Source organism: Macrosteles quadrilineatus, unplaced genomic scaffold, assembly GCF_028750875.1.
Source record: "Macrosteles quadrilineatus isolate MER2022 unplaced genomic scaffold, UCM_ALF_1.0 Scaffold_2__2_contigs__length_208266976, whole genome shotgun sequence".
Classification (NCBI taxonomy): Eukaryota; Metazoa; Arthropoda; class Insecta; order Hemiptera; family Cicadellidae; genus Macrosteles; species Macrosteles quadrilineatus.
In genome coordinates, this window is record NW_026542595.1 from 170,754,226 (window position 1) to 170,768,098 (window position 13,873).

Genomic DNA, 13,873 nt, shown 5'->3' on the forward strand with positions numbered 1-13,873 from the left:
TTATAGATTCAATCAATTTATGCGACAGTAAATAATGATGGATGCACCATTACTATGAGTGCATTAAATTTTGGCTTAACAATGTCTTCGTGTTCCTTTTTTTAGTTAATTTTTTTATGATGTTATGTCAGCAAAATCAAGATTATCATCTTATACACGTAAGGTAATACTGTATCTTGTGTGTAAAATGTTAGTAACAAAAACATTCCAAACACATTCTTATATTATTTAAAAAAACTAAATAACAATTTGTCTAAAAACAAAGAAGTAACAAATAGCAGCCACTTTGTATTTGAGAATAAAAAGTTTTTTTTTGTTCTTTTGACAACTCATCTTATGAAATACACTACCCAAGAAAATTCTAAAATTCACTTTATCCATTTAAGTTTTTGAATGGCGGATCACAATAACATTTTAAACTGAATTGGCAAAAAAAGTAAAAAACACAAATACTTACCGAGAACATTTTTATTTAGTGTATTTGTGTTGAATCAGTTACTACAAAATAAACCGAAACAATACATAATATTACTTAGGAACACATTTCATTGACAATAAATCTGTGTACAGGAAAGCAACCTGAGAAAGTCACAAATCGATATTAATTTTCCATTTCCTTCAACGCCTCTTTACAATAAGGCGGAGATATTCTTGGTTGTTTCACATGTGGATATTAGTTTGGTCTCAAGTGCACTGAATTAAAAATACTTACCAAGATATTGTTCAAGTGATATTTATGTTCATGCACCATTTTTAAGATACTAAACTCAAAATTGGGATGTTCTAGCATTTCATACGTGCATTTCAACACAGTTTCATCAAATTTGAATAGGTTGAAACAAATTGGTTAAGAAAATTTATATTTAATAATATTAGTATAATGTATGAAATCAATGTATTAAATAAAAATACAATGTAAAATAATACCTAATTGATGAAAATTAATTTAATTTAATTTAAGTAAAAAATATATAGTATGACGTATCCTTTAAATGCTATGTAGTTCTCTAGCGAACTGGCTTCTAGGAAGCTATAAATAATCTTAAGAGCATCGTTTAGTTGTCTTGAGAAAGTTTGGATCTTTAGGAAAGTAAACTACGACTAGAAGATTACAAGATGGCAAGATAGAGTAGTGGATTACACTAGGCTTTCTGTTACCAGTGTTTCTGTCCTAAGATATAGGGATTATGTTCTGTCTATATTTCATCTTCCTCTCTCCACAACTCTTGAAGGGGTGTTGTCTTATTTCCAAACGCCAATGTGATAATGAAAAATTAAATTGTATCTTAAGTTTTGATTGTATTAGACATCTTTAAATGGTTTAATTTATTTGCATACTACATACATTACATATATGTAGTATAAAAGCTACATATATTCATTTTATAACTAAGTTAACTAAGATAAATTTGTTAAATTGAATCGGAAATATTTAAAGTTATGATTATTTTTAATTCATAATATTTTTGTATTTACAACAGTTAAATAAATTGGTTCATTCTCATTCTACTTTCACAAATAAGTAATTCTCTAAGAACATAAAACAGTTGTTTTAGTTTCTGTTCACTTTTTCTAAAAATCCACATTTCAACTAAAACTGTTTTATCAACTAAATATGGATACTAAAATAAAGAATCCTCATTTATAAACTCATTTAAAAGACTTTTGCAAATTTGATTACTCTTTAAAAGAAAAAACTCATCTCAAGCAGCTTTATTCTAGGTTTTCCTTTACAAGTTCCTTTGCAATTTTCTAATTTCACACTCTTAAGTAGAAGAGAGTCATCCAGTGAATGTTTAAATTGAAACAAAATATTGAAACACAAAAAGAACATTTCTTAAGCAGTTTGTTATTACGGCTGCTGAGCAGTTTTAATTGAAGCAAGTTTCAAAGCAGCAGATTCTTGTAGATCCTCTAGCTTCACGTCCTTTGCTGAGCATCTCTTTGCTTTTTGTCTGTTTTTAACTAGTTTTTGAAACACTTCTCGTAAAATAGATCTCTACACAAGTACTCTTTACTGTCAGTAGTTTTTTGTCAAAACCAAACAGTGCTTAGTTCACGGTGTCATGAAATATAATAGTGTTAATTAATTAGTCAATAAGTTATGTTTAAAATTGGTTTCAAATTATTAGTTTGCATTGAAAATTCTGAATTGGTGGAACCTTGATAACAAGACCCTCAATAACAAGTGTCATTTTCTATTCCCCTTGAATTTTATTTTGCCCTAATCAAATGTTATTGTAAACCTCAATAAGAAGTCGACCTTGATAACAACTCTTATTGAATAATCCTTTTGAGAGTCTTGTTATCCAGGTTCTACAAGTGCATTATTCTTGGTTAAAAATGAGTAAAGCTAACTAGCTTAGGGATTTCCTTGTGGTAAAAGACAAAAAAGTGTGAAATATTGAAATTATTATGTTTCTAAAGTCATGTACATCCGTTTAAAAACCTGTCAGTAAAAAGGCTACACAGATCATCTCCGTCCATTCTAAACTCACCTTACGTTCATATTCAACTCCCCAAGTGTTATTTGCTGTCTCAAAGAATTCATAATTAAGTAGACCTCTCCTAGTACTGTATTTTAAAATTTAAAGCTTGTCTGTCATGTCTGTTTTTGTCTTGAAATGTTTTTCATGGTAAATTTGAACGGTATACTCTTTTCTGGTTGACTTTTGGACGAGTAGTGTAAAATAGATGGGATATTGATGCAAAGAAAACAATTTCCCCCTGTTGGTCACCATCCGTCCATGCAGAAAAAACTTTAAAACTGTCTTAGATAGTTCCATACAGATTTTTTTTTTATTATGACGTGCAAAACACACAGTAAATAATTTTTAACAATACAACCGTTTGTCATAACTTGTGATATCTATAATCTACTTTACTGAGCTTGTAAAATATGAAGTGGGAAAATTTCATTATATCTCCTCCTCAGATAATTAACTGAAAATCAATCTTTAAAAAGCCATTTTTAAACCAAACACCCGAGTCAGCTGTTTGCTATGTTGACAAAACCTCCCCCCTCCCCATCAACATCCCCTCTCCCCTTTGGCAGGTGGTGAGTTTCCCATAAAGCTTGATAACAGCCTGTTTCCTCTCCCACAATGATAAACACTATTTTATGTCTCATTTATAAAACAATACGAATACAGCCTGATAGGCTTTCCTGATAGATCTGGTTCAAAGGAATTGTCTATGTTTGAATTTAATAACTTGTTTAAATTTTTATTTTTATTTCATAATTGTTCAAGCCAGTGTTTTTTTTTTTTTTTTTAGGTTGCTAAACTCTTTTAAGGGTGAGCAGTCCTAACCTCTTTATTATTTTGTAGTTGCCGGAATCAAACACGTTTCTCTTGTACCCAAGTGAAACATACTAATTATTCTACAAACAGTGTTATTACTTTATCCAATGTTGTTGCAGGACGCAATGTTAAACGCAGCGTCTCCCATACTGAGGGTAACTCGTGCGGGCGAAACTGCTTGGGGTCCTTTACCAGGTAAATGTGCAATAAATACTTATGATTTAAGTGGCCCACAGTTTAGTCTTTTATTAGGTTTAGTAGTATTTCATTAGTTTTATTATTTTGTAATAGATGGGTAACTCCATAGACAAAAAGCATTAAATATAGACCGTCAGCCGTGCAATGGTTACCATAGGTTCTGGCGCACACCACTGGGAGCGCCGTGTAGTTACGTAGCGCAGAGGCCGTGTGCGCCAGAACCTACGGTAACCGCAGCACAGCTGACGGTCTATATTTAATTCTTTTTGTCTATGGTAACTCACACCTTTCAATCTGCAGATTGTCAGTTCGATCAGTATCTTGGTTTGATGGACTCGGCCTTTCTTGATCATTTGACTTTTATTATAAGGCTAACAAAGCCACCTCAAACATCTAACACATGGAGATCTCCCAATCATACTTGAGTTTAAGTACATTTTAATATGCATCCCAATTTGATAATGGGGACTAATAATTGGCTTTAAGAACAAGCCAGGAGTAGTTACTTATTAGATTTACCTCAAGCAAGGCGTGCAAAAACACAAGAATCCTATTCTTATATATTAAATTGTTTAACGTGCTACCTCTTGAGTGTGACCATGTTAGCATGACGTCTTTTAAATCTAGTCTGTTGGCCTGGCTGATTTACAACCTGTTTTATAGCTTGGAATATTTTAAATGTTGCATTGTTTTTAGATTTAGTAATTGATATGGACTAGTCTTGTTCTGTTGTGTTAACACCTTGTATACACAACCTTTGAACTGAGTTTGGGCTGATGTAGTTTTTTATCTCATCTCATTTTGCATTTTAGAATATATTTCAAACTGTGTTATCTTATAAAACCTGAATTATTCTAAAAATTTAAATTGTTTTTAAGTAAACTTATTTCTCTTGATTAAGAGGGAGAGAAGACACTTGTAAACTATTTTTGTATTTTCCAGGTGATGATTGGACGGTGTTTACCGCAAACCATTCTACTTACGAACCTCTCGCCTACGCAAACAACAACAGCCAAGACTGGCTCGGGGACACTGATGAGAACGGACATCAAACCCCTCTCACTACAGTTATACAGGTGAGGTTTGTTTTAACAAGTTACTTATATTTTAGGAATATAAAAATTGCTAGACAATGGATTTCAAGACAAATGCTTGAACTAACTTGAAATCAAATAATATAATTTCGTGGCAGTTTGAAGGTATTTTTTCTCGTAATTCCTACAATACTGTAATTCTCTTCTGCGATCACAAAAATACTGCTATCATCTCCCACGATCATAACAACAATATGATTTCCATGATGGTATTGCAGAAATATCAATGATTATGTGCTTGATTGGCAAAACACGTGATAATACTTCCAAATTATTTTTACTACTCGACGGAGAACCAATGGAATACCGCTAATGAATAGACCCTCAGTCATAGGCTGTAAAAAATTCACGTACAATTACCGGTTATCTGGTCAACTAGACATCATGGCGAGTATTTCAGAACACATAGATTTGTTTATAATTTAAATATATTATCCTCAACTAGTGATTCGGATCAGCAATCAATAATAATAATAAATCAGAACTTCAACGCAGACCATCGTGTACCAAGGAATTGTTTGATATTCAAGATGGCCTTACCGCGAAGCAAGTTCATTGAATCATCTTTTTTGCCACTTATTTCTGTACTCGAAAGATTGTTGGTACTTATGCATCTGAGCATGTGCACTTAATTGTACTTCCACCATTTGCTGTGTGGGTGAATTTTATTTATCATAGTTATAGTAATGGCAGTTTTGCTTTAATTGTTTTTGTCATTTGTAATTGTAGCTTTGAAAAATAAAATAGTGGTTATTACGGAAAACAAACCCGCAGCTATAGGTTTGACCTCAACATGTTTACAATTGGACCGACTTTGCCATGGTCAGTTTGACACTTCAGGCTTCTGTGTAAATTTATCTTTGTAGCCCAATCCAACTGCCTTGTGTTGCAGGACCACGGCAGACTGGATGGTATACAGCGGGTGTTGTTTGGAGCCGGACTGAGGTTCTGGCTGCACAGGCTGTTGTTTCTAGACACGCTCAGCTACCTGAGTCACGGCCAGCTCAGCATCAGCCTCAGCAGACTGTTGTTGGTCGACGTAGACGACATCTTTGTGGGGGAGAGGGGAACGAGGCTGCGACGGGATGATGTTATGGTGAGTCAAACAATCTGTCCTTCGAGGAGGACTCCAGATATGTTGGGCATTCACGGTTTGGGTGAAAAAAGGTATTTTGGGAAAAATTATGGTTTTGTGTGACTTAAGGGCTAATTAATCAGGGCGAAAATCCAAAAGAGTGTGTAGGCGTTGTTAAAATCATACTAACACGGCTGCGGGCCACTCACCGGTGAGTGCTCTAGTTGCTTTCAATTTCTGCGCAACAATACATCAGGAAGAACGGGTATTTTAATGGCTGCAGCTAGGAATGGATTCTTTATTGTGGTGTAGGTTGGTAGTAAATTTCCCCGTAAATTCCCCTCTGGCAAGCTAAGAAATCAACTTGTTGTCCCGTCTTTCTCCCTCCAATTGGCAATACAATGGGACCGGCTAGTTCCAGACAGTGCTGCTATCTATTTGTGTTTTATCAAACTACAATGACTCTTGACGTAACGATGCACATCACCACACGTCATTTGCTATAAGTCAGACTGAAATATTTTAAAGTCAAATGGGTTCGCTCGACGCTGCATCTCACATGGGCTACGCCTGCCTTTGGTGGGTCGCAGCGAACGTGTTTAATCATTCACTACATAAATGAAGTTTTACAATTTTACAATTCTCAAACTATATTTTAAACTAGCTGTGTACCCGTTCTACGCACGGGGATCTTATAATATTCAGTTGAAACCTTCTTATATAAAGAACAGCAGTTGGTTTGCATATTTTAAGATATGCTGGCCAAACTATTATACATAGCTTCATTTTATGTTGTTTTTTGTTGTTCCGGATCGGTATGACAATCAATAAAAGGTTAAATTACCTCTGTGTCTGCCGGTCGATCCTATAACGGTAGGCTTACTTTTATTTTTACTATCTGATCTCGTTTGCATGGCTCAATCACGTCCTGGTTGAAGTTCGTTCGCTACGCTCACTCACCTGTATGTTGGAGCTCGTTCGCTGCGCTCACTTTCCTTCAGGTTAGCTCGTTCGCTACGCTCACTTGCCTTCAGGTTAGCTCGTTCGCTACGCTCACTCGCCTCCAGGTTGCAAATTAGCTGTTGTCATAAATGTAAAAGAAATAATAGTGCTAGTGCTGCACCCTGTTGGTAATCCTTGTAACTTTAATGCTATTGAACATCACAGAACAGAACCAACTTGTTTAATTGAAACAGCTGTTAAGATTCAATAATTTCATTTCTCATAAGGTTAACATGGGCTTCCAGAAATTCCACGTCAAAAATCGACAAAAACTTGATTTTCAAGGGTTTACTGTTAAATATCTAACTGTCTCATATTCGATGAAATACGTCTAAAACCATCTCATATATGTATAGTATTTGGAAAATAAGTTTCAGGCGGGACAGTGCTATAGTTATTGAGGAGTAGTTGTAATAAAGTGCGTATTTTAGCGTTACCAAGAGAATGACAGATAGACAGACAGACAGACAGACAGACAGACAGACAGAAATTGAGATAAGGTTTGATTCGGTTTCTCTGACCTATGAAATGTAAAAATAACCAAAAAGTTCATTATTCTAAGCAATGTACAGACAAAACTCTAATTTTATTTATATAGATGTTTGATGCATGGAAGGCAAGTGGAATACAGTATGACCAGGCAAGTGACCAAACAGTATGACAGTATGACCAAACTTCTACTTACGACTCTCTATGCAAGTAGTTTGATTATGGGATTCAGTTTCAAAATGTAAGTTTGATTTTGTTCTTTTATTTAGTGAGATGGCAAATTTCTTATTAGTTATCAATTGGAGTGTTATATTTTTGTTAATAATTAACAATTATTGTTCCATTTTCTTTTACTTTTCGCAAATATTTTTCCTATTTGGTATTATATTTGTGAAATAGGCCTACTTCTGTTTCATAAACTTCGGAATAGTTTTTAACGCTATCCTGACTGATCTTTATTTGGAATCTTTCCTCACCAATTCAATATATGTCTTATTTTTTATGTCTTAGTCTAATGCTAAGCAATAATGGTGTGCTTTCATTATGGTTTAGCCAACACCATTAGATTAAACCATTAGCCATAACCAAGCCATTAGATTAAAGTAAAATGTTGCTTATTTTAAACAAAAATGCTCCCTAATGTCTGGATGAATATCTGTTATTGAATGAGTTGTGCAGATACAAAATAAATTTACAAAGGATATTGGTTTATCTTTAAAAAACTATTTTTTTAATGAAAGAACAAAACTTGATTATTGCTTTGTGGTTTCAGGCTCTGCTTTCTACCCAGGAGAGAATCAAACAATTGGTTCCTGGATTTCGCTTCAACTTGGGCTTCTCGGGAAAATATTTCCATCATGGAACTGCCGAAGAAAACCAGGGAGACGATATGATTCTGGGTAAGTATTGAAATTTGTATGAAGCAGTTAAAGGTTAAAAGCTTAATAGATATTTTTTAAATGTATAGACTCGCAAAGATTTGCATAGAGTAACTTTAATAGTGTAATAATAGTAGTAATAGTGTAACTTGATTTTGTGTTTTTTTTATCCAATTTTCTTATAGTAATTGCAGCCGTTAGTGTATCCTAGAGATGAACTACTGTGTAAGATAGTGCTTAAGTTAAAGAGTGGTTTTGTTGATGTTGATTCATTCAAATGTATTTTTAATACAGTTGTAAATTTACCAACATCATATTTGAATGGAACGTGACATCATATTTGGAAAAATACATCTCTTTGCTTAAAGTTGTGTTAAGAAATAATTCGTCAACAGTCAATTACTCGATTTCTTTCCATGTAGTATTATGAATTCTAAACATTAAGTTTAATTAAATACCGTATAACTTGATGTTTGTTCAATGATTATGATTGGTTTTACTTAATCACTTTCGTAGTTTGTGTAACTTAACTAACTGAAAACTTAAAGTCAAACACCGTGAGCGAGGGACAAACAGCAGTTTGCAACATACACACGATAAGCGGAGCTTCCCCCCTCTCCCCCCCCCCCCCCACAGGGTTTGACGTAGTTCACCTGAGCTGTCTCTCTTGAATGTCATGTAAAGTGGCAGAACAGCCTTATTTATTCATCCAGAAATATAAACACCGACAAACCAAATTTCCATAATCTTTCATCTGTTTGCCACCTCAAATGAGAACTTTTTATCTTGAAATCCTTTGTAAAGTACAGTACAATAGTAAAAATTACAAATAATTTACTCTTTTTGAGAATTATTGTGATTAAATGTTTTTATTTTATGTTGTCAAAGTATTGTGATACTATCATGGATCTCGTTTAGAAAGAGTAATTCTCCAACATAGTATTAATATGTGCTAACAAACGGTTTCTTTCTTAAATTGCATTAATTGAAATCATGATTTCCCTAAAAATTAAATGTTCAAGTGTCCGTAGGACAACTAATAAAAACCTCTTTAACCTTCTGGCTTTTGCTTTTTGAAAGTCCCACCTTCATAACCTAGAATGTAATCTTTAGTCCGGAACCGTTTTAGGCCAACTTCAGGCTATTCCTAAAGGGTTGTGGCATTATCACCCAGATTCATTCATATCATTGGTAATTAGTGAAATTTGAACCTGGGACCTGGGGCCAAAGTCCTGTGCTCTCCTAGATTAGCTGGCTCCCCTGACTTGTACTTGGAAACAATAACTGTATTTAACACGTTATTTAATACTAATTATTTCAAAAACTTGAAATAAAGAACTTGATCAACATAGATAAACGTTTAAAAACTTCAAAGATCTAAAAAAATATATGTTAGAGACATCTTTTGCAACTACTCTATTGATACACATCCCTTTGATAGTAGGAGAACCACTATACAAGAAAAGAGTATCCAAAATAAAAGTCACTTCTTATTTCCGTCTCTGATATTTATGATAATTTTTTTAACCATGCCACTTAACACGTTCACTGCTAATGACGCACTTGTGCGTCATAAGTATATTAGCAGATATATAATACATGATGTATATAATTACATAATATATTTTAATCCACAATTTATAGTATAAAATGTATTTAATTAAAGGTATATTGTCACTCAATTAACATGATCATGTTAATGTTTATGTTTTTTAGCCATTTATAAAAGTATTACATATCATTAGCAGTGAATGTGTTAATATTGCACTAATTGTGTCATACTTATTGCAGAGAACGCACACAAGTTTACATGGTTCAGTCACATGTGGAATCACCAGCAGCCACACCTGTACGACAACCAGACTCAACTGGAGGCAGACATGACTCTGAACAGGAACTTTGCCAAGGTAAGCAACAACAGAGACTTTGTAAAGGTGTGCAACAACAGAGACTTTGCAAAGGTAAACAACAAAAGAGGCTTTGACAGGGAAAGCAACAACAGATACTTTGCCAAGGTGTGCAACAACAGAGACTTTGCAAAGCCAAGGACTTTGCCAGGTCAAGCAACCACAGTGACATTGCCAAAGTAAACAATGTCAGGGACTTACCTCAGGTAAGCAACATCAGAGACTTAACCAAGGTACGCAACAAATGAGGATTTGACAGGGTAATACACGTCAGGAACTTTGTCAAGGTGTGCAACAACAGAGACTTTGTAAGGACTTTGCCAGGCCAATCAACCACTGCCAAAGTAAACAATATCAGGGACTTACCTCAGGTAAGCAACAACAGAGACTTAGCCAAGGTACGCAACAAAAGAGGCTTTGACAGGGTAAGCCACGTCAGGATTTTGCCAAGGTGAGCAACAACAGTGAATTTGACAATATAAGCAACAACAGGGATTTTGCCAAGGGAATCAACAACATGATCTGTACTAGGGTAAGCAACAACAAGAACTTATCAAAGGTTTAAATACAGAATAGCTTCCAATGCGATTAGCAAGACAAGAACCTAACATAAATGTACTTAACATAAGGGGCGGCTAAAACTTTGCTTTCAGTAACAACAGTATATTGTAAATTTTAATTAGTCAGAAATATAATTGTTTACCCTAAGTTGTAAGTGAAACATAACAAAGAGAGCAACAAGAGGAGCTTATCAAAGGTAATGTATAAGACAGGAACTTGAGAAGGGTAATTTTCCAAATTAAGAACTGACTGAAATTGAGTAGACATAAAAAATCTTAAATGAAAATATTAGATACAGCTACGGTTTACTGCATTGATTCCCATCTAATCCATACATGTTTCCTCAGGAGCACGGCATCCCTGTGGACTCTGGATACTCCGTGGCTCCCCACCACTCCGGAGTGTATCCGGTCCATGAGCTGTTCTACTCAGCGTGGAAGAGAGTGTGGAACATCAAAGTAACGTCTACAGAGGAATATCCTCATCTGAGACCTGCCAGGCTGAGAAGGGGCTTTGTACATCGGGGAATAATGGTGAGAAGCATTTGTTACTTTTAGTGAGTGAACAATGCAAACCCTGAATTGTTACTTGATGAACATTGATTTGATTTGAAAGCATCTTCAATTAGTGGCAACTGGTTCCATTACTGATCCTTTATACAAATATCCTGGTACTTTCGGATTAAGATACGATAATAGTAGAATGAGCCACTAAAAAGTATTTCCTTCTTTGGTTTTTTTTCTTGATAAGGCTTCTACAGTCAAAGGACACCATGTGATCTTGGTCATTATAAGATAACCATATTTTTGAATTGGTAAAGTTAGTGACCGATGTATCAGTAGTGTTATAGTAAAATTTTCTATAACCCTCAAATAGTTCTGCAAAATGAACTGATATGTATAACATGTGTTTTTATTTCCAGGTACTTCCTAGACAGACCTGTGGGTTGTTTACACATACTATCCTGATAGAACGGTATCCAGGAGGCAGGGAGAAACTTGACGAGTCCATCCAGGGTGGTGAACTGTTCCAGACCATAGTATACAATCCTGTAAGTGCTAAACAATCAGACATAAAAAGCCCAAGGTTGAATATTGTGTTATTCTCTATGTGTGTTACAATAACATACCAACAGAGAATATTATCTGAATATACAGAATATTACTGTCTATATCTTAGGTGGTTTTTACTCATTCAATACAGCAATAACTGTATGTGAAATTTAAATTTTTTGTATTACTTTTTCCTACGGCCTTTATATACAAGCAACCATTTTGCATTTGATTATACAAGCACCTATTCTAACCTTTTCCAAAATTTTGGAGCCTACCAATGCACTGCACCATTATAGAACATTGCTTCACACAGTATTTATTATTTAGAATGGCCTCACTATGGTTACAGGTAAACATCTTCATGAGTCATATGTCCAACTACGGCAATGATAGGTTAGCTCTATACACGTTCGAGTCAGTCATCAAGTTCCTCCGATGTTGGACCAACTTGAGGCTGTCGTACGCCCCTCCGCTCCAGCTCGCTGAGAAATACTTCCAACTCTACCCGGAGGAAGCAGACCCAGTGTGGGGGGTGAGTTTGAGGATCATTGCTAAATTGATCTAAGTTTGTGATAAGTATTAAGTGAATTGCGGGAAATCAGGAATACGTCGCAAGTTAATTGTGTAGTGGTTATAGCACTTGCCTTCAAATCTGAAGGTTTCTAGTTCAACCACAAGCCTAGTAAATTTTCTAGATACCATTGAATTTAAGGTAAATTGAACTGAATTGAAAAGGTGTAATTTGTAATAAGGCTATCAATTGATTATGCTATCTAACATAAGGTTGAGGATGAATAGCAGCAAGGCCAGGGTTTGGGCTGTTCCCTACAAAAAATAAGAAATGCTGTTGGGGTAAATCTGAAGTATACCTGATGGAAATAGTCTGAAAATCAATTTAGTCACTGATAATTAAAGTTCCAGTAAATTTAGTCAGATAATTCTAGGTTAGTCAAAAAAAATGTTTAGGAGAAATATGTAATAACTTACCTCTAATTGATGGAAGGAAGATTTTTAGTTTTGTGTACCAGTAAGTTAAACCAAAAAAATAGCCTATTATAGATAGATAAAGAAATTAAAACCATTATATATTTTTCAATATCACCACAAATTGGAATCTCATATTTACATCCTTTAGAAAATTTAGTATCTGAAAAACAAAATAAAATTTTGACTTGTTCAATTTATTCCTAAGTTCATCTTTTTTCAATCCAAAAAGATGATAGTTCGGCTGGAGCTATTTGATTATAAATCACATTTAAATTTAATTTAGTCCATTTTAAAGTTTAAAATAATACAGATTAAACTTACACCATTGTTTCTTTTTTTCAGAACCCATGTCACGACTCTCGTCATATAAAAATCTGGTCGCACAACAAGTCTTGTGATCAGTTGCCTCGGTTTCTGGTCATCGGGCCGCAGAAGACAGGCACCACTGCGCTGTACACCTTCCTGTCTCTTCATCCCAACATCTCGTCCAACCTGCCATCGCCCGAGACTTTTGAGGAAATCCAATTCTTCAACGGACGCAACTATTACAAAGGACTCTCGTGGTAACTAAACAAATTTGTTCAAAACATATCTTTGTTGATGTTGATTGTCTGATTGAAGTCTTTTCAAGATTTATTGTCATTATATTAAAGTGAAATAAGTTACATGCTCTGAATAGTAGGCTACTAATATTTTAAACTATGGTGTACTGACTTTGTTTGGATGAAATACTGGAGTACGGCAAAAGTAAGTAAATACAGCAATCAGCTACTTTGGGTGCTATAATCAGTTCAAGGAATCCCACTTTTTCAGGTAACTGTAGGAAAAATATGTTTATTTAGTTAACAGTTTTTTTTTTTTTTTTTTTTTTTTTTTTTTTTATAAAGATTTATTAATTTCTCTGTTTTACAGAAAGTATTCATCTAAAAATAAGCTTAATCAACAGCCTAAATCCTAGTAAGCTGTTTTAAACTGTTAAACTGTTTTAGACAGAAATGTTTCTAGACCTCCTCAACAGTAAACTAACTATCCAACTGTTTACAGGTACATGGACTTCTTTCCAGCAGTGAAAAACACGACAGCCCAATATCTGTTTGAAAAGTCTGCCACCTACTTTGATGGTGAACTTGTGCCTAAGAGAGCACATGCTCTCCTTCCTGGTGCTAAATTGGTGAGGATCTAGCTATTATCTAGCCTTTATCGTGTTTTGACATTTATTTTAGTGATATTATCTTTTTGGTTAAGGACATTTTCTGAGGTATAACAAAAAATTGCATGAAATAAAATTGTATATCGTCGAATTTTCTAGTTTTAGATTATTGAGG

The 13,873-nt window shown here is 34.5% G+C and overlaps 1 protein-coding gene across 1 annotated transcript in view; it reads left to right on the forward strand.

The window, feature by feature from the left end:
• The window catches only part of LOC128985452 (bifunctional heparan sulfate N-deacetylase/N-sulfotransferase), a 127,792-nt gene that overhangs the window by 100,841 nt on the left and 13,078 nt on the right, over window positions 1-13,873 (forward strand). Inside the window, exons 6-15 of the mRNA XM_054404940.1 lie at window positions 3,422-3,497; window positions 4,443-4,576; window positions 5,487-5,690; window positions 7,933-8,059; window positions 9,830-9,945; window positions 10,854-11,039; window positions 11,429-11,557; window positions 11,911-12,093; window positions 12,891-13,111; window positions 13,593-13,719. Coding sequence (XP_054260915.1) covers window positions 3,422-3,497; window positions 4,443-4,576; window positions 5,487-5,690; window positions 7,933-8,059; window positions 9,830-9,945; window positions 10,854-11,039; window positions 11,429-11,557; window positions 11,911-12,093; window positions 12,891-13,111; window positions 13,593-13,719 — 1,503 coding nt within the window. The remainder of the gene's footprint in view (window positions 1-3,421; window positions 3,498-4,442; window positions 4,577-5,486; window positions 5,691-7,932; window positions 8,060-9,829; window positions 9,946-10,853; window positions 11,040-11,428; window positions 11,558-11,910; window positions 12,094-12,890; window positions 13,112-13,592; window positions 13,720-13,873) is intronic.